The sequence below is a fragment of the Myodes glareolus genome, chromosome 25 (assembly GCF_982192425.1).
Source record: "Myodes glareolus chromosome 25, mMyoGla1.1, whole genome shotgun sequence".
NCBI lineage: Eukaryota > Metazoa > Chordata > Mammalia > Rodentia > Cricetidae > Myodes > Myodes glareolus.
The window spans coordinates 4,913,876-4,934,746 of NC_142050.1; the positions used below are offsets into that span (position 1 = coordinate 4,913,876).

Here is a 20,871-nt window from a genome sequence, read left to right on the forward strand (position 1 = left end):
ACAATGTAGCTCTGGCCAGCCTGGAACTCACTATGTAGACCAGGCTGACCTCAAAAATCACAGAGACACACCTCCCTCTTCCTCTGAGGACTGGGGTTAGAGGTGGTTGCCACCATACTGGGCTGTAAATTCTTTAAGGAACAAAAATTCTGGTCAGTATCCCATATTGCCTTATTTTCATATGAAGGAATTTAAATAAACATGGAGCAGAACAAAGTGTTTGCATGTTCAACACAGCTACTTACTGAAAAGCTTGTATGTGCTGGAGTACCATGTAACAAAGTACCATAGAGTACCACGGAACAAAGGCATGAAGACACACAGAGACTGCAGCGCTAATTTTATGGGAAGAGGAAGCAGAAAGAAGCAGATAATCTATTCATGTTATTCACCAGTTATAGCTGTAAAGTTGGCATAAAAACCGAGGTGATAATCCAGGTCACTGTTTTAGGGGACATAGAGGGCTAGGATTTTGCAAACCTAGGTCACAACATTTTAATCAAACAATCCATATGTGATCTCATTTTGCATGTTTCTTTTAAATGGTTTATAACAAATTGTGATCAATTTAAAATAGAATATTGGTTCTTTTAAACATTGGCTCCAGTCAACAATATCCAGTTTGGAATCTCTTCAAAACATACATGTTCTAGGAGGCCGCATTGCAGCCTACTACAGTTTAGAACACCAGATGACGCTAAGCACTAGTCCTTTGGCCATTCCTGAACAAGAGTCACCGAAAAGAAACTATGCTAAAACCATGGCATTCAATAGACACAAAGAGAACTGTATTTACATGTTGAGAATTGAAGCAGGAAGGAAAACTGAGTACTTGGTAATGACATAAGACTATAGTTAAATATAAATATTTAAAAGAGACTCTCAGAGCGTGCTGAGACAATTTCTAAAAAGACTCTAGGGCTGGTGATATGATTCAATTATGTCAGGCATCAAGCCTGACAAACCTGCATTGACTTCTTGGAAACTATATGATGGGAAAAGCGAACAAACCAACTCCTGAGAGTTATTCTGACCTCCACACATGCAGCACACATACACATACATGCATACATACATACATGAACACATGCACAGACATATATACATATATGTATGCATATACACATGCACACATGCATACATACAAGTAAAAAGGAGCCAAACACTGAGGAAGAATTTCTCAAAATTCTGCACGTTTGGAGATCAGATTATAGAACATGTAGATTCCATGGAGAAGGCAGGAAGAGACAGTTAGTGAGCAGGGGTGGGAATAGTAGGCCCTTCAGGAGTAGGGGAAAGCTTTGATGCCCAAACAGACCACAGTGGAGGAGGCTGTGAACAAGCCCTCCTTGCTGAAGCGCACTATACATTAGAGGTGGAGAGGAGTCCCTCAAAAGGTTTGACCCAGCCATTTCCCCAGTGAAATCGATGGCCACATTTGTACCCAGCACTGACCACAGGATTTGTGTCGTGACACTTTCTCAATGTAGCTATTTGTACTGAGCCTGTCACTAGCTCTACAGGAGGTAAGAATTACTCTCCTGGCTCTCTCCCAACCTCAGCATGAGAGCAGTGGCACACAGAGTGAGTGGGTGGGTGCAGGGGACAGATTCCTTAAGACCTGCAGCCCTCAGGGAAGAATGAAGGGCACAGGGAAGCTTGCACAGGCGTAGGGACACAAGTGCCAAGCAAGCATGTCCCCACGGCACAATCCTAGGCTTGCCATTCCCTCCACCTTCAGTGGGGCGCTTCGATGTGCCTCACCTGTGTGGAAATAGACTGGCCTCTTAAATTCATTCAATCCTCCCCACCCCCATTTTCAAACCTCACACTGAAATGTGAAATCTCAGCTAACCACCCGGATCCTAAGCAGAAAGCCCCGCTGTTCTCATTCTCTTGGTTTCCTATTAAACTGCAGCTGCGGGCCGCTCACCATATGCAGGGCATTCATTTCAACCATTTGACTTCTTCAGGCAGGGTGATAACATTTGGGATTTCATTTTTGTTTGTCCTACAAGAGTCTTGAGTTTAGGCCAAGAAAGTCCAGGCCCAGGATGAATGTGCTTTAGACCTCACTTTCTGTCAGGAGGCCAAGTGGACTTGGAGAGAGGGTGGAGCTGTCTGTGGAGACATGATTTTCAGTTCTGCCCTTTGCCTCTGGAGCCAGGGCTCTGGCGCACAGCCAGCCGCGTGGAGAGAAGATTATGGTGTTTTCTAGGTAATTTTAAAGAGGACAAGCCCAAAGCAAAGTCAGGTGGTTTCAAGTCTGCATTGAATTTTTCATGTTCAGGATTTGTCATGAGCCGGGTTTTCTACAGAGCTCATTTTCAGTGATGAAGGGGGCTGGAGTCTCCTGGAGACAGGCATGTTTTGGTTGTTTGCTAATGACCTCTGGTTTTGCTTATGCAGAGTCTTGTTAACAAATTGAAATGTAGCGAAATAAAACATTCTTTCTTCCCTGCTTTATTTCTTCCTTTTTTTCCTCTTCTTTCTCTTCTTTTTTAAACAATAGGAATGGTTGCAGTACACTGTCAAAACTGAGCTACAGATATTGGTTATTGTAGCATCATTAATACTGTGCAAAGATAAATTAGTCACTTCGGCAATCACACACATTCTTCAGATCTCCTGTCTGTGCTTTAAACAGAGCCTTCTCCTTGGGTTTGATAGATCCTATTGTTAAGAGAGCTGCAGAAATGTATTCAGAAAGTCTTTGAAATTTTTCCAACTTCGGGAACGTATTCAGCAGTAATTAGCCTTCAAGGCGGCTGCTAAGGGGAGCTTGGCAGGGGGCTGCTCTTGAGTCTAAAAGTGAACCCCAGGCCGAGCCTGAGAGGGTGTCAGCTTTAGGGCCCATGCCAGCTCTGCTGAGCCTGCCCTGCGTGCTGATCCCACCTGCCTCTCAGGGTGTTCCGTGTCACCCGCTGAACCTTTTTTCAAAAAGAAAGCCCAGCAGAGGCAGAAAATACAGGGAATGGCAAGATAAACCCCAGTAAACTCTGAATTCGTGTGCAGCAAATGACACTGAGGTGACCAGCTTCGGCTGTCTCGATGAGCAAAGTGATTACTGTGGTCAGTGAGGGTATGAGTTCAAATCCCCAGCACCCCTGTATGAAACCAGACTTGACAGCACATATCTGGGAGGTAAGGACAGCAGGATCCCAGGGGCTTGCTAGGCAACCAGTCATGCCAATCGGCGAGTTCCCGGCTCAGAGACAGACCTGTCTCAAAGAAAGAAAGGGAAAGAGCGATAGGAGAAGACATCTAACATTGACCTCCAGATGTTCAGGGACTAACATGTAGGTCTGTGTACATACATGCATACACTACACATACAGAAATATTAAACATAAATAGGAAATAACTCCTACCCCAGGCAGCAGGGACTGGTTTGCTGTGACAGAGCTGCCATTTCCTAGTCAAGGTCAGCCAGATCCCTGGGGTAGTTTGTATGGAGACCACATCAGTTTCCAGTGTCCCTTTCCCTGTGGTGACCTGTTCACTTTGTCACAAAATGGTGATGGGTATTAGATAAGCCAAGTTGAAATTTTTCGAAAGGTTTTGCTGTCTCAAGAACTGGAGGACATAATATATGTTCATTCCACCCGACTTGTCCCTCACCAGAAGGTGCAGTAAAGCTGACGGTACAGCCACTGTCACTGTTTGCAAAGGGACGTGTTCAGAAAAGGCAGAGGTAGCTGCTCAGAAGGAGAGTGTCTAGTATGGTCAGAGACCCCTCCATGGGGGTGAATTGTCAGTAGATAAACCCCAGGGGCATCCGTGAATGAGAGAAAAATGGAATCCTGTGCCGCTTCTCCTTTAAGTCATGAGTTTGTTAGTTTGCCTGGGTAAAGCGTTGCGGATGGAGAAGTTTCGACAGCAGAAATTTATTTCCTCCCTGCTCTGATACCAAAAGGCAGCTTCTTCGCAGAGTTTCTGTGTAGCCGATGGACGACAGACCTTCCTCTGTGGCTCCGAGTGGTTTCTTCCTCCTGCGTGTGTCTGGGTCCTACACTCTGCTTGTAAACATATTGCTCCCATTGGATTACATTCCAAAGTCAAATATAAACTTTATTACCTGTTAGGAAGTTTTATCTCCAAACACAGCAATCACATTCTAAGGTACTGAAAGCAATGCAATTCTTCCCATAAGGAAAACTGAGGCTACAGTATCCTGGCTTCCCCTTGATTGTGAACCAAAAATAAACCCTGTTAGCATCACGGGCTTCAGAGAACATGTCTTCACCACCCTGGCTCCTGTACCCGGACACTATAGTCTCTCCAAGACTAACATCCGGGGCAGTAAGATCTTGAGGGAAGTACAGTTGGTGTGGCGAGGTGGCACTGACAGCTGCCTGTGATGATGGTGAAATGAAAGCCATTTCATCCCGGGTACCACCTTACAGATGTTCTGCCCGTGTCCAGCTGTCACACAGTGGTGACTTGGATCCAAGCTCTGTACCATTCAGCTGCCTGGCATCACTGCTCTTCCTGGGCAAACACGTGGGAGTGTCTTAGGGGAGCTGAGTTCATCTCTTTCACACGAACACAAAAATCATTTGGAATGCAAGAGTTACAAAGGATTTATGGATTCATGCTGTTGTTTTAACTCTAAAACTAACTTTCACCTGTTCTTAATGGGCTAGAATACATCTTATGTTTGACTTCTTGTACTGCTATGGTACAATGACTACTCCTGGTGAGATTTCCCACACTGATTTGCCGAGTAGCTACGCTGGTTTACGTTCCCAGCAGCAAGGTGAGAGGGTGGCTTTGCCCAACGCTCTTTGTCTTCTTCATGGTAGCCATTTGAAATAGGATAAGATGGAATCTTAGTGAAGTTCAGATGTGCATTTTCCTGGCAGGAGGAATGTTGAGCGTTTTGTATGTATGGATTGGGCAGTTGTACTTCTTCTGAGAGTTTACTCAACTCTCTTGCCCATTTATTGACTGGGTGGTCAGGTTTTGGGCTTTAACTTTTGAGTCATTTCCACATTCCAGATATTAGTCCCTTGTCAGGTGCACAGCGTGTAGAAACTCTTGAAAGGCCAGTGTGTCAGCACTGAGCACCGTCCATCCCAGCCTTTCTTAGGCAGCGCTAGGGCTCTCGGCATGTGACTGTGACACCCTTGGCCATCACTCTGATCCCACTCACCCACTCATCTTGTTAGCTCTCTCCAGCCTAGGTTCTGTCCCCTGGTTTACCTTGGCATAGCCTTCTTCCTCTTAATGACAGGTGTCCTGTCCCTCAACACTTCCTGTAAGTAGTTCCCTGTCCTGTCCTGACTCCGTATCTGGATTTCTTTTGACAGTTTAGCTTCAGAGTCACTTCTAGACCCAAATGCACTCTGTTTAAAACGCCAGTTATATCTCTTTCCTTTGCTCTACTTCTGACTTCAGCTCAGCTAAAGGTACCAAATACTCAGTTATTCATACTCAGAAAAGATGGAAACTTCATAAAGATATTAGATATCTTCAGACACAGTTAGTACATGACACATTTATCAATGCATACTTAATAAATTAGCAGGTAGATTAGCAGGTAAATTGCATCAAGAAGTCTTAATATGCCCATGATCAAAATTATTATTATTTTATCCATGTGGACAAATACTCAGGCTGACTAGGGGTTCCCCAGTTCTCATCTTGACATCTTCCCAGGAATAGCATCCTGACTTCTGTGACCAGGCTTGCTTTGCTCTCCCCACTTGACTGTCTTCCTTCCCATCCCAGGATCTCTACATCTTTCACAACAGACCTCCTCACCTGTTGTAGATAATACCTTCCTGGACCACATCAGATGGCAACCTGAAACTCAGTCTTGGAATTCCTTTGGCACCTAACAACTGTAGCACAGAATCAGTACCTGGCTGTATATCTGCTCTCTTTCCTCAATGTAAACAAGACAAGTAGCAGGCTGTTTCCCAGGGATTCTCAGACAAGGTAAAGTCCTTGTTGAGTTTTACCTGGGAATTTTATTTCTCTTCTCTTCAGACAATGCAATCTCTGCACCTCCTTGTGATCTCAGTGTGTCCTTCTATCCTGGTTTCCATGCTGCTTGGCTCTGCTTCAGTACCAGCTTGTGATAACCACTCATCAGCATGGCGGCAACAGCTTTGGAGACGTCTTGTCCTTGGTGGAGTTCTCTGTTGAGTGTTTGTTCTTAATTTTGCAAGATACATAACTTGAAGATGAGGCAGATCTTCCCAGAATAAAGTGTGAAAATGCATCTCCAAATTCATGATGTTCGGATTCATTTCAGGTCCCCACTCTCCTTTCCGGGAAGTTAGTGCTTGAGAACAACGTCAGATCTTGACTGTTCCTGATTGTCTAAGGTAGAAAGCCTGCATTCTCTTCTTAGATGATCTCGGATCTCCTACCTGAAGTGTGTGCTTTCTAAAAGGAAATTAGGGTGTCTGTGAGTGGGGTGAATGCCTTCTGACATGGTGTCGTTTAACAATGTGTGTTTCTGCTGTTGTGCTGTTAAATATCCAAAATACCAGAAGGAAAACACACACAAGAAGGACTAAAGTTTTAATTTTTACAAGCAAGATGAGCAAAATTGATGATCTGCATTGGTAAGAGTTTGCCAGATAACAGAAAACACCATCCCCACAACTTCAAAGGCCTCTTAGTGTCTTTCTGGTAAACTCCATAGCCAAACCATGTCTTTTTTTTATTAATCATCATTTTTATCCCTTCTCTCCTTTCTTAACATCAGACAAAAAAAAAAACATTAAAATTGGCTTCTGGTAAAACTACCTGTGCTGTCACCAAATTCTGTCCCACTCCACACATTTGCTGCGTCGTTTTTTTAAAACTCACCCATACAGAATACTTTAACTGTGAAGGAAACCACAGGCATAACCATAGAGCCATGTTCCAACGCAACCTGTGTGCATACTTCCTGTCATTCTACTCCTCAGCACTCCTCCGTGAGCACATGCCTTTGAGCTGCTGAACATGTATGCAGACCTGTGTGACTAATCCACATAACTACAAACACCTTGGGGACTTAAAATCCACCCCGCTCACTGGATTTTCTCATTGTGCAAAAAGTAAAAGCTTGGGAAATTCTTTCTGTTGCTGTTTAAACCAAAGGGAAGGAAAACGTTAGCCTATATTTTAATGATCTACTGCACAGATTACCTTCTCAAGCATAGCTTTCTAAATAATATTGTTGGGTGTGGGAAGATACAAGCTAGCTGCTTAGAAAATTAAAGCTTCCCCCACATCCAGGCTCCCTGCATTAACTGCCATTTTACATCTAATATTACAATATAAATTAGAACTCATTTTTACCCCAGAGTAGCTGTTTTGAGATTAGACAAATATAGGTCTATCTTGACCAGCTTTCTATGACCTCTTCACTTAGCAAATTCTCTAGAACAGGAAGCAATCCAAGTGATCACATGGCTATTTCCAACATTCTGAATAACCTCACCTCATGTTTGCCTCGTGTTTAGTTCATGTTTGCTTCTTCAATAGAAGTAATTCCAGTTTTGCTAAGCGGGAATAGAATAGTCATTAAATCTGTTGCAAAGATATGGCTAACTCAAGGAGAATGTTTTGAACTTCTGCTTTATAGGGTTCTCCATTCTGATTCTCATTGAAATTGAAATAAATATGTCAGCTATATTAGCATTAAGTATTACACAAAAGGTATAGTACATCTAATACAGGAGACATAAGCAAGATGAACTATCAAACCTCACCCTTACTCTGAAAATATGCCCAACATGCACACACCAACACATTTACACACCTAAATGCTATATTCAAATGCAGTGAGATCATCAATACCAGATTAGTTTTGGTAATTGACAAATACCAACTTAGACATTTCAGAAATAAATACGATGGGGGAATCAAAGTAGGATCTATTGTTCTAGATTTGTAATTTGATGTTTTTTTTAATTTGTACATTTAAAACATTCATTATGAACTCACACTACTACTACGTACACAAGACTGAGCCTCTCAGAAAGGCATCACCAACAGGAGAAGAGTTTATGAGACCCCCACCACTCCCTACGGAGCTACTAGACTTTCATAGTTTCTGGATTGGCAGTGGCAGGAGGGCAGGGGGTAGCAACTCCTGAGATGCTGCTGCTTAAGTGAGTCCTCACCCATATCCATGGAAGCAACCCTAGATAAACACTGTGTGTTGTGGGAATTCCTTCAGCCAATAGTCTGCTCACCGACAACTTTTAAAGGACATCAAAGTAGGAGGGGGCTTTGTGAGAAGAAGAAATAGTTAAGCAGAGTGTAAAGGGAGCAAAGGGGATTGATGGGGATATATAATTCTAGTACTTTACGTATGTGTATGTGTGCATGTGTGTGTTTGTATCCGTGTTTATAAATTATGGAAGAATAGATTTTAACATTTGTGTAGGACTGATGATATAGGTCAATCGGAAGAATCACAAAGCTCGGTGCTTCACTTCTAGCACTGTATAAAAGCAGAGGAACAGTTGTTCGGGGTCATCCTCAGCTCCCCAGTCAGTCCCACTTCAGCCACAGCTACCTGACACTCATTTGTAATAGTTTGTAAGATCAATGCCACAAACTTGAGGGCTTAAAGTGGAGATTAGTACTTAAAACTATTTCAGTGGGAATATTTTTGCTGTGTAACTTACTAGCTAGTAAAATACAGTTGCATAATTTGACATGCAAGTCATAATAAATAAACATAAGTCAGGCCTGCAAACACTGTCTGACTCCTTTCTTCGTCTAATTCCTCATGATGTCCAGGCACAGACTTAACCAAGCAGATCTAGTTGCTTCCAGGTCTGGCCCATTCTCCTTCTTTGCACCTCCAATTCTTCATAAAGATATTCCCATCTCCTCTCCATGCTTCTGGGGCTCTCTACTCATCCCAACCCTTGGAGGCTGACAGGATGCTTTGGCCTAACTACTATGCGGTTGAATATGGAGCACTTCAGCCGCAGTAGCGATAGCGTAAACGTGTAACCAGTAAACGTGACTCTTCTCAACCTGCTCACCCTCTTTTTTCTGTTGCTCCACAACTCCTCCAAGAGAAAGAGAATGTGGCTTGAGAGAAGAGCCGTTGAAGGAATTTGGAGCAACTCAGCTGACCCTAGTGCTGGAGAAATAATCCTCCTCTCCGCAATTCCAAAGAACAGCTCGACTGCTTAATGTCCTCACATTGCGTCCATAAAATGTACGCCACTAGAAGCCCAGTTTCAAAGAACCTTGAGGTCAAGCTCACATTCACAAAAACGTCAGTGTGGGAAATACTCCCTTCATGAATGAGGCAAAGCTCGTAGCTTTCCCTATGGCTTTGAACACTCACTTACTAGTCAAAACCTGTGAATATGTGTACATTCTTTTTTATGGATAATTGGGCTCTTTATTGGTGGCGCCTCCTGGATTAGGAGGATTCTTCCATGCAAATAAGCTGAAGAGGAAGGCAGAGCAACAAAGAACGCCTTTCATGTGGCTTCAGTTCTCAGGTAGCTACATTTAGACGGAGACAAACATCAGGTTCCTAGATGTCCACAATCATCTTTTAAATCATTTTAAAACAACTAGTTCAGATGCAAGTCCCTGCATCGCTTTTGTTAATGCCCCAAACAGCAAACTGGCCTGCTCTGCATGTTCTTTTGAGACTGATTTGCCCAGAGTGTTGCTGTCAAGTATCAACTCCTGTACCTGAAGACAGCTGTCATGTGCATTCCTATTTAATAGCAGGCCACAGAAGTTAAGGTGACGAGGTGATATTTTGTGCATTGAAAGGGCCTCAAATTAAGTTGCACGTAAAATTTTCCAATGATGGCACTGAATTTGCAACCGCTCTCTGGGTCCAAGAGCACTGGTTTCTTTGGTTTAGTTTGTGAGTTTGGTTTATTTGTTAAACCACTTTCTTTTTATGGTAGAGTCATCCATTTTGTGTGAGCCTGAAGTTTTGGGGTCCTTTGGTTGCTTTTTCTTTTTTAAAGTGATGCTGTGGTCTCACATTTCGATGTTTCCTGGAAGAGCTGGCTGGCTCTTTATTTAAATTACTTCACAGGAACCCACAGAACAATTTTTGGAGGAGATTTTCACGTACTGATGTTGGTCGCCACCCTTCTCCCGCAAGAGGATATTGTTTGTAATGTAGCATCCGTTTGCTTTCCTTCAGCTTCCGAACTCAGGGTTATAACTGTATTGTTCGTTTTCTGTCCTCTCCCCTACCTATCTGAATAGCATCCCCTATAAAATACCCACTTCCCCAACAAAGGAAGCGTTTACAGGTCAGGTACACATTTCTATGTTCGCTTGGAAAGTTCAGCATTTAGAGACTAGCCCAACCTCAATAGCTACATATGGTGCTTGAGGCCGCTGGGGAATACTTTAGCACAAATCTTTCTATTCTCCACCCTTCAGAACACTAAATTTTATTGGGGTGCTCAGAGGTCGCCTATAAATGAGGGAGACAAAAGACATGTAGGAAAATGGCCATTTCGGTCTCCGTCATCTCAGGCTGTGTCAAGAACGGGAAGCCACCCCTGCAGAAATGATTTCCAAGGGAGCAGGTTGGAGAACGGCTGGGTCTATGGGTTGTCCCGAGTATGCTATAACGCATGGCCTGGTGGGAGAGTGGCCGGGTCTATAGGTTATCCCGAGTATGCTATAAAGCATGACCCGGTTCTCAAGTCATCACTGCAGAATGCTGCATACCGGGAAGTTTCGTTTCTTTAAATAGATTTCAGTCTTCCAACTCTCTAATCCCTAGTCTGTATTTCTTATTTTTCAGTTGATCAAAGAGAAAAGCTATTATTCCTTCCATTATTTTGAATTTCTCAGTTTTACATTATTATTTTACAAAGTTGCAAAGTTTGGGAAGTGTTTAAAATTGTTTAAATTTTTTTGTAGACACATGATCCAAATTCTAGGAACATCAAGTGAGATGGATTCTTACCGATATGTACCACAGAACAGCCTTTTAGAAAAACAAACTGTTCTGTATGCTCTGTTTCATTCCATCTTCGCTGCTGGATAACATGGCACATAGCAAAACCTGTCCTAGGATCACAGAGAACCCAGTAATCAGAGTGCTGTCTTTCCGTGTTACACACGAGAAAATTGACATTCGGAGGCACGAGGTGAAACCGCCCACGGACTGTAGCTTTCCCCCATCTTTCCTGACTGGCCCTAGCTGTGCTGCTCCTGTCTTCCGGCTGCTGTCCTCACAGTCTTCACCAGAGGCCCCCAGTCAGAGAACTGGAGTCGAGTCTTTGTCCTCTGGCTCCTTTGATTCTACTTTCCATGGCGCAACCTTGCTGTGCTATCCTGGCTAAAAGACAGTTTCCATCCAGGTCATAGCATGGAAGAGAGAATGTTCTTTTCTCCCCACCAAACATCCCTCAGAAGTGTGGGCAATAGCCTCTATGGTATTAATAGCTGCGATAGGGAAAAAACAGCCAGGAACAATGAACTATTTGTACACTTCATGTAGTGTGCACTCAGTAAATATTGCTTGAATTGCATGGGGAAGTAAAGAACAGGAGTAACAGATTTGTTGTTATTACGTGTGTGTGTGTGTGTGTGTGTGTGTGTGTGTGTGTGTGTGTGTAAGACTAAAGACAAGGTAGATGGGCCCTAGAGGGCTTGCACATAGAGAATGTGCTTAACAGCTGAAAATCCTGAGACCAAAAGTGACCTCCCCTCCTCCACAACCTCCTCACTTTCCTGAGCTATAATTTTCTTTTCCATAAACACCATCTACCTTACAGAAATTTTATGCGGATTAAGTCAGACAATGTGTGTGGAGCGTGGTCCACAGAAACCCTTCTTTTCTGACCCCCACATCAGCGGGTGCTAGTCGGCCACTCTGCTTTGTTTGAACATCAGACAATTAGAAGCAAACTGGGCTGCGTAGCTTCATGTGCTGTGTTGGAATGGGACACCTGAAGACCCAGAGAAACCTAGTGGGTGGAGGTTTTATTTCAGTGGAGTGTGCCACACATGCACAGGTTGTGGGTGACATTTTCCTTCTTTTTTTATCGGCACATTGCTAATGCTGAACTTGCCATTTGAAAGGGAAACACACAGGTGAAGGGTTTTTGTCTAGTGAAATTTGACTGCTTTGCAAAACACTTTTTATGGCAACACACTGTGCAGCAATATTTAGTTAACCAAACGACCTCGGGTATTTTCTAGAGAAAAGTTTAAAATCATGAAGCCCCTGTGACTTTGACATACACCAAGGATCTAGTGAGACTCCTTCTCAGCATTGGCAGCGTTAGTTCTCACGCTGTCTTTGCACGGTCTGTGGTATTCTAAAATCAGTGCTCATGCCCTAGTAAGTCATAAAAAGTTTGTGAGCTCTGAAATTTATGTTTCGCAAACTCAAAAGCAGTGTGCTTGGGATTAGATGCTTTCAAGGTCTTTTATGAAAATGTTAATATATTTCATGATATTTAATGCTTAACATACATTTTAATACATTAAGTATTTGAGGCAGGTCTTTGAATAGTGTTATCCTTGGAGACAAAATGAAATAGAATGATAAAATGACCTATTGAACAAAGTGTAATTACTATTCAAAATAGCACTAGTGGACAAGTGGCATTTCTGTACCTGCATTTTATGCCTGTGCAGGACATGGGACCTACTGGTCTGTAGATAGGAGCCCAGATGGTGTAGTAATGAGTTCAGTAAGTTTCCTGACCTATGAATTTATCAAGGTTAAACAGAGTCTTTGAAAATGTAAACCTTCTTTCCCTTTCCCAAGCACACACCTACCATAACCAAGCATTACTTCCAGTAACTTTTATAATAGAAGGCTCAGCCTTGGAGGCTAAAGGGAATGAAGAAGCTGTGGGAAGGCAAGGAAAGAGTAGCATTTCAGTCACGATGACGAGCAGGGAAAAACTGAGGTGAGCAGCATGAAGAAGGGAAGTTATTTCCAGATGTTTCCAAAGTGATGTCTCCAGAATAGACTCCACTTTTTCCTGAACTTCTCAGTAAAGAAAATATCAGAAAGAAAAAGAAAAAACATACTATAAAAATTAACAGAATCGCTTATCATGGGGATTGTCGTGTCTTCTGATGTAAGGTCCACGAAGAGCGACTGTCTAAAGCTGGGTAGGATTTTCACTGATCACAACAATAATGGCAGGTGTGTTGTGTGTTTATTGTATGCTTGTACTTGTATCCATATCTACAGTTCTGTGTGCTTAGATGTTGTATCCATATCTACAGTTCTGTGTGCTTAGATGTACTATTGACTGAATGAATGAGAGAGGACACTGAGTCTCTTAAAACACGTTTGTCACAGCCATCATTGACTGTAAGAGAAACGTGTTGTGCTCTCTAACAAATAGTGGCCAGCTAGATAGAGAATCAAGAATCTGTTGAAAATTTTTTTTCTTATGCAAAGAGTTAAAATGTAATATATACATCTGTCAGAAAAGGACCAAAAAATTATTTTTAACATATATAAGGGGAAATGATACAATTATGATATTGGGTAGTAAATTGATACTTGGATTTTCTAGGAAAAGTTTGAATTATGCAATCCAAACATTGAGCAGAAGATAGAAGTAAGTAGCCAATAAGCAAATAATTTTGGCTTTTAATCATATTTCAGACATGAGATTTAGAGTATTTTGTATATAAAAATTATAGAGTCATAATATGCAGGACTATACAACAAATGTCTAGTTTGCTCCTTTTGGGTGTTTCAATGGCAGATATTGTTTTTCAAAATTACATTCTCTCACAAATACTTTAGAAATTAAAAATTGACACATCTACCTTTTATAGAAACACTCCAAACACACACACACACATGCACACACACACACACACACACACACACACACACACACACAAACACACACACCCCACTAGCCAGAACTGTGTTGCTTTAAGCTATCTAAATTTTGTTTTTATCAAACAAGTGACTTTTAAATGTCATGTAACTGCAAATAAAGGAAAGAAATCAATTATAGTTACTACCATAACAAATTGTTGCATTATATTTAAGCTAAAGGACTGTGGGTTTGCAGCGATTTTCTCCACTTCACTTTCATTGCATGTACTGTGGGCATTTTGCGTGCACAAGCAGCGCACATTGGCAGCGCGCTCTCATATTTGGAGCTGATTCCCTACAGATGTGTTTGAATATCCGAAGCAGAAAGGATTTGATTGTTATATTGTATGTTATCTTTTCTTGATCTTACCACCCTGGCCTGTGTAGGCATTCCACAGAGCCAGAGAAGAGACTACAGACAGCCGACTGGAGGAAGAAGACGAAAATTCCCATTGTTTAGATTTCTGTCAGAGGATATAAGAATAGTTAATTTCTTTTATCTCTGGGGCTTTCATTATCATTTAAATTTCATTTTACATTAATTGATCAGGGATTAGTAAAGCCATTATGCAGAAATTAGAATAAGACAAGCCAGATGGAATGAATAATTCATAAAGTCCAATTACGTTTTATTTCTGGTGTACTTTCAAACTTGCCTCTGACTTCTGTGCTATTTTGATGTGACAATATTCTCTGGAAATCAAGTGTGCCATTTTAATTTATTATATCCCTCTGGAGTGGAGGCATTTGTATGCAGTGGAAGAATGTTCACTGTTTCCACTCAGAACATCAACTTTAGGGGTCTTAGAAATCCTTAGTGATTTAGAAAGGATGACATATTTTCTGTGTAAGTTAAGAGGTTCTACAATGAGCTCCATCGTTCCACTTGGTTCAGGTAAACTAACCCTGAAGGTTAAGGAGGTTAGGGTCTCAAATGGCGAGATTCCCACTTTTCCATAAAAGCTGAAACCCCTCACAGGTATCTGTTCCCTTTCCTCGCCTCAAAGGAAGAGTTAAAATATGAATTTGACCTACAGTTGGACTGAAGTGGCCGCCGTTGCTGCAGCGACAAGCGAGGACCACGAGGTGGCAGACGTTGCCTTCGGTGCAGAACCAGGGCTCCCAGGGACCGCCCGAACTTCGGAGCATCCCAGTGGGTCCAAGCCCCTCGGACCACTGCTGGGTTCAGGCTCCCTGCGACTTGCACAGCTTGGCCGGGCAAGAATTCCAAGTTAATGGCAGTCGCGTCCACCTGTCTGGAATGTCGCTTACAACTGTGTCTGAAACCGCCTCACTCCGCGGGTCCCGGCCCCGGCCCATTCAGAGTATCCCCCACTCCCCGGGATTTATTTATGCCACTGGACAGTTGTAGTCACATTAAAGCTCCGGTTCACCTTCTCGAGGACTTTCATCTCAGGAAGTTTTATGACACTTGGTGAATGTGCAAAGTTTTTAATTAGGCTCTCTAGACAGCCCGAGGCGGCGGCAGCGCCACTAAGTCTTCACGGTCTCTCTGCTTTACAGCACAACAAGCCGCTCTACTCCTTTGAAGACAATGCAGACTATGTGTACGATGTCATGTGGTCCCCTGTGCATCCCGCGCTCTTTGCCTGCGTGGACGGGATGGGGCGCTTGGACCTCTGGAACCTCAACAGTGACACCGAGGTGAGCGGCACAGGCGTCCGGGCCCAGGGCTGGGAGGGGGCAACCGGGACCACTCTGCAGTCTGATTCTTGCTGCAAAAAACGACCTTTTGTGGACAGACCCTCCAACGGCCTCTGGGCTGCGCCCATCGCCCCCACCCCCACCCACCAGCAGATGCAGTGCCCAAAACTCCGTGCCATTTCTTCGCTCAACTATAGAAAATCTTAGACAATTACTGACACTGCACACACACACACACACACACACACACACACACACACTTTTTTTTTTAAAGAGCACAAGGTGTATTCATACCTTTTCCCAAGGGAGAGGGCACATAGTGTTGAAATAATTTTATTGGCAGACACTTGGAAAAGAAAGTTGTGGTTGATGCTGTTTTTAGATAGGATTATTGAAACGGGGTTGGTTACTCTGTCACTGTTGGCTATTTGTACAATTTCTGTTTTGACTCCATACAAGATGATTCTCTCTACTGCTTTCTGCTTAGATCTACCATTCATTTAATTTTTACCAAGGAAACATTTCTTGTCTACAATATTGAACTCGAAGGCAGTAGTTTCTAACTTTGAACATGTATGCAAAAGACAAATTTTTTAAGGTGGGATTTTAACATTTTAGCATTTAAAATCATTCACATGTGGAGAAAAAGCCTATTTCTTTAAAAAGTTGATAATTAAATGATTATTTTTAAAGTGTGTATCATCTGCTTTGTTCCTTTTTTTCAGTCCCTCAAGATTATTGAGGGTCTAAGTCAGAGCCATTTGGACTTTTTCTGTTGTTGTTCTTATGAGGGGAACGTGTCCTATGAATGAATATTACATGTCCTAAAATGGCCACTGCATCACTTCTTGGTTCAGAGAGCTCTCCATAAATGCAAATGTCCAGGTAAAGAGCACATGGTAGGAGGTACATGTCAAGGAAGGGAGTCTTTTGAAGTGCTGGAGCAGGAAGCTGTTCGGCCTTTTAATTAAGGACCCTACAGCTGCAGGACATGAAGGAGGAACACAAAGCTAGGATTTTTTTTTTCCCATGGGTGGTGGCATGGAAATTTCCATCAGGTGGTGTTGCATCTGGGTATCTTTAAGGCACAGATCCCTGTACCTATCCCCAAACAGCTACCTTCTTAAAGTACTTCCATGCCGCCTGTTTCCCTTTTACCTCCAAGAACTGTGTGCTGGGGAGGTTATGTAATGAAGCATCTTTGAAACCAATCAAAAGGCATGAGTGGGACACCCATCATTGGGGATGTTGAAATGTTTATAACATCCTTGCTTCTAATAGTAAAATGCTATTACCTTACGTTGTAATGGCTTCCCAAAGTCTTTCATCACTGTTGATTAAAATCATATTGCTTCTATTTGCTAAGAGAAACTCACCCAAAGCAACCAAAACACAAACGCTTTCCAGATTGACTCGGGAGTTTGCTGTATCAGAGAGCAGGCCAAGCTGAGGTGATGTTTGCACAACAGCAGCCTCCAGTACGCAGGAAGGGATGGAGAGGCCTGCGCCCTCCTTAATAACTCCCATCTAACTTTTGTGGGGTTTGTTTGCTTGTTTGTTTTTTAACAGAAAGAGAAAGTGATGCTTTGACGTTGCTTCTGCTTCTGTGGGTGTCAGAGAGAGAAATGCAGAAGAGTTTTATGGTTAACATTTAAAAAAATCAGGGTTGGTCCCACATACATTTGGGTTGTATAATGAATGTGGTTCTGCTTCACAGTGACAGTAACAATACACGGAGTCCGACTCTAATCCAGGACCTCACGCTCCTAAAGTCCTCCTGGCATTTTCTTCTTCAGGCCAGTTGAGGAATATTTTTCAGGTATAAGTCAGATTAGGAAATAGAAAATAGATTTATTTAAAAAAAAAAGGACTGGGGGAGTCTAAATTCCCAGTCTATTTTGTTGTTCTACAAATTATACTTTTAAACTAAGTTGTACCTGATGCTCCTGTGTAAAAATGGCTTGTATTTACCTTTGATGTGACTGGCTTTTACTTGTTAGTAATTCGTGCTATATATATATCTTTTATTTGCAATTAAAATGACTGTTCCAAAAGGACACAAGAATATTAGGAAATCAAAGTTAAAGGCAAGACACATACATAGGACATCACATTATTTTAGTATGCATTTGTTCACATGTGACCTTTCTTACCTCTTAAATTAATGTAGACATATGTTGCTCTTCATACACTCATTAATTGTCAGCATATACTACAGGCTGTGGTAACCTAGTCTAGTTTCTATAACCGCTGTGAAAAGAAAGCATTTTGAATATTATTTAAAACAGACTTTAGCTTGTTTTATGACTTTCATTTCCAGTAAACTAATTTCTTTAGAAACACATTAGGCATTGTTTGAACTATATGAGGTCAGGGTTTTTTGAGTAATTTTTTGATATGTTTATATGAAGATTAAGCATTTTACTCAGCTTTTAGATTATCCAAGGTAAAATCTGATGTTGAACATAGAAAATCCTGTATGATACTTTTAAGTTGCAGTATTAAAAGTAAACTCTGAAGGTTCTCTTGCTGAATCAGGAATTTGTTTTCAGGATAGCACAAGTAATAATAAAGTGTATTGACAGAATTACAGTCGATCTAAATTCACATTGTTTTTATTCTTTGCAAGGATTGGTTAAAAATTCAGACCTAGCTTGCACAGCAGGCTACCTTTATGGTTAGAGACTGGGTATTTTAAAAAGCGAGCTGGGATTTTCGTTTCACATTCGTGTTCACAATTGGCATGCAATGATTTAAGCAGGTGAAAAGAATTTTTATTGATTTCAAGATGAAGTTTAAACATAGATCCTTACATATGATGGAGTTTGTATTGCTATTTTAAAGACAGGTATTGGTTCAAGAGTTTCATATAAACAGATGGTTTCAGTCCTTGGAGCAGCTGAACGCTGGGGTGCTAAGCCACAGTGCACGCCATGTTTCCATGTTGGTGAATCACAGTGGCAGGAGATGCTCTCGGTGGCCCTCTTTTAACCATTTTTCCCTTTCTCTTTAACATGTACCATTTCCTTCTTAGTGGTGTGCTGTCATTTCCTTATACAAGGCCAGGCACTCTAAACAGCTGTAAACCCCCAAGCTTAAAGACAGAGCACACACACTGAAGAGGGCTTGGTTCACTCAAAATCCTTCCTCCACACACTAAGGTTCTTGCAGTAAATAAATAAATGACTGCAGGTTCTATTTCAGCCCTGCTGGTTCACTGTAATAGTGATTATTAGCCCAGTTTTCAGTGCTTCTGGATTTCCAGTGTTTATTAAAGGGGGTCACACACATAAATAGCTACATTTTAACAGGGTGTCACTGTGTGGGCAGTGCCAACATTATGGACCCTTCTCTGTATCTATCATGGTATTGCCACCTGGAGAAAGAAAGAAAAAATGAAAAGAGGAAAGAGGAGAATTAAGACCCTTGAAGCTTTCTACCTGGGCACCTCTTTCCTTCTGATCCTCCACTCCCTGGTGAGACTGCTAAATGGCTGAAGATCAGAGCATGCATTGCTCACGTTTTATGAAGAATCATGTCGTCTGAGTAATTGACTGTTTCCCCCCAGACCCTCGCCCTTTGTCCTCAGTCCACGTAAACACAGGCCTCATTCTCCCCTGACGTATCCCACATGATCTGATGGTCAAGTGTGACATGGAGCTACTGTGCTCACGCACTAGACGAACACCTGATGAGATCCAGACAGAGATGCCTACCACGGGCTCCTTAACTGTGGGAAAGAATGTCCCTCCTTCCCTTTCCTGTTCTTCTCTCCTTTCTACCCCTTCAGTCAGTGGAGCGTATGATTCTAGAACAATGACTCTTTCACTCTGGTGCAGGGGATGGATGTGGCTTCGTGCACAGGAAGGCAGTTGTGACTCATGGAGAGAAACACACCGCTGTAGATTAGTATATTTATATTCGTATTTCTTTTTGTGTCGTTAACCCCTTTGGCAGGTGCCAACAGCAAGTGTGGCCATTGAGGGGGCATCTGCCCTAAACCGTGTCCGTTGGGCGCAAGGTGGCAAGGAAGTTGCTGTTGGGGACTCAGAAGGCCGCATTTGGATCTACGATGTTGGAGAGGTACATATTTGTGATGTTTTGTTTTGTTTTATCGTTTTATTTGTGGAGAGAAGATTGACTTGTGAATTTTCTTTAAAGACCTACCAAAATTATTTGCAAGGCTTTCTGGGCCACAAGAACCTTCTCAATTGCATTTACAAATTTCCATCGACTTCAGAGGGAGTTTGTTAACACTTCCTTAGGGCCTAATTTGGCCCGTGACTCCATGAGCAGCAATTTTAGTTAATGATCTGGACTCCTTCTATTTGTGCTGTGGAAACTCCCCGTTTACCATACAAAAGCATGAGAAGGTACACTAAAGCTCACCAAACTCAAAGTGTTCAGATTGAAATTGGAATTTGCCGTTTACTCTGAGAAAGTCAAGTTGTAGTTAGTGTGCTGAATCAAAATCACAGCGCTTAAGTGTAGCATTGCCAATGAAGAAGGCTGAGATTAATAAAATTTTATACCATTTTTGACATTACCATGTGAGATTTTGGTATGTCTTATTATATGACATGTAAAGTAAGTAAGTACCATGGGATGTATCAGTGTGAAAAATAATGCATCTTTTACTCCAGAAAAAAATTGAATTTGTGGAATTTGTGGCCTATCTTTACTTTTCTTATATATATATCATATATAAATACATACATACACACACACACACACACACACACACACACACACATATATATATATATATATATATATATATATATATATATAATGTCTTCTTTTACTTCTTAAGAAAGTGTTGGAAAAACTTGATTTCTGGTGAGGTTAAGGGTCTTATTTTTGTTTTCCCTTAAAAACAAAAAAAGTACAGGAAAAACAAGCAATTGTATAAAGTTACTTAGGCATAATTTGAATCTAACATTTGCATTTCGGAGAGAAAATAGACCACATCTGTATGCAGAGAGTCCGAGGCTGAGAAGGCCTCTGCGACTAGCTGGTGGACTAGCTTAGCTGACGAGAGTGAGAAAGGTTTGCACAGCCCCACCAGTCAGCATGCTGGGACTTTGGCAATCCCAGATGGGGTTTTCAGCAGTGGAACTTCAAATGACACATTATATAACGTGGTGTCATACAGTTGATTATGCTGAAAGAAGCTAGATGGCATTTTCAGATTTCAGTTGGGGAGAGAATGCATATGGTTTGCGATGGGGCTTTCTATCCTAGCATGCGAAAGGCCAAGTGAAGCAGTGGAGCGTCTCTTGCTTGTCCTGTATTTAGTCTCTTGTCCCTGCCATGGCTACTCCTGATTGCTACAAGTTAAAACTTCCAAAATGGCAGAGACTATCAACACGGTCTGCATGGTG

The 20,871-nt window shown here is 42.0% G+C and overlaps 1 protein-coding gene across 6 annotated transcripts in view; it reads left to right on the forward strand.

Moving 5' to 3' along the window:
• Dync1i1 (dynein cytoplasmic 1 intermediate chain 1) overlaps positions 1-20,871 on the forward strand; it is a 311,008-nt gene that overhangs the window by 274,367 nt on the left and 15,770 nt on the right. For all 6 annotated transcript variants that reach the window (XM_085683897.2, XM_085683899.2, XM_085683900.2 and 3 more), the window contains 2 exons: positions 15,347-15,487; positions 19,445-19,570. In XM_085683897.2, coding sequence (XP_085540023.2) covers positions 15,347-15,487; positions 19,445-19,570 — 267 coding nt within the window. The remainder of the gene's footprint in view (positions 1-15,346; positions 15,488-19,444; positions 19,571-20,871) is intronic.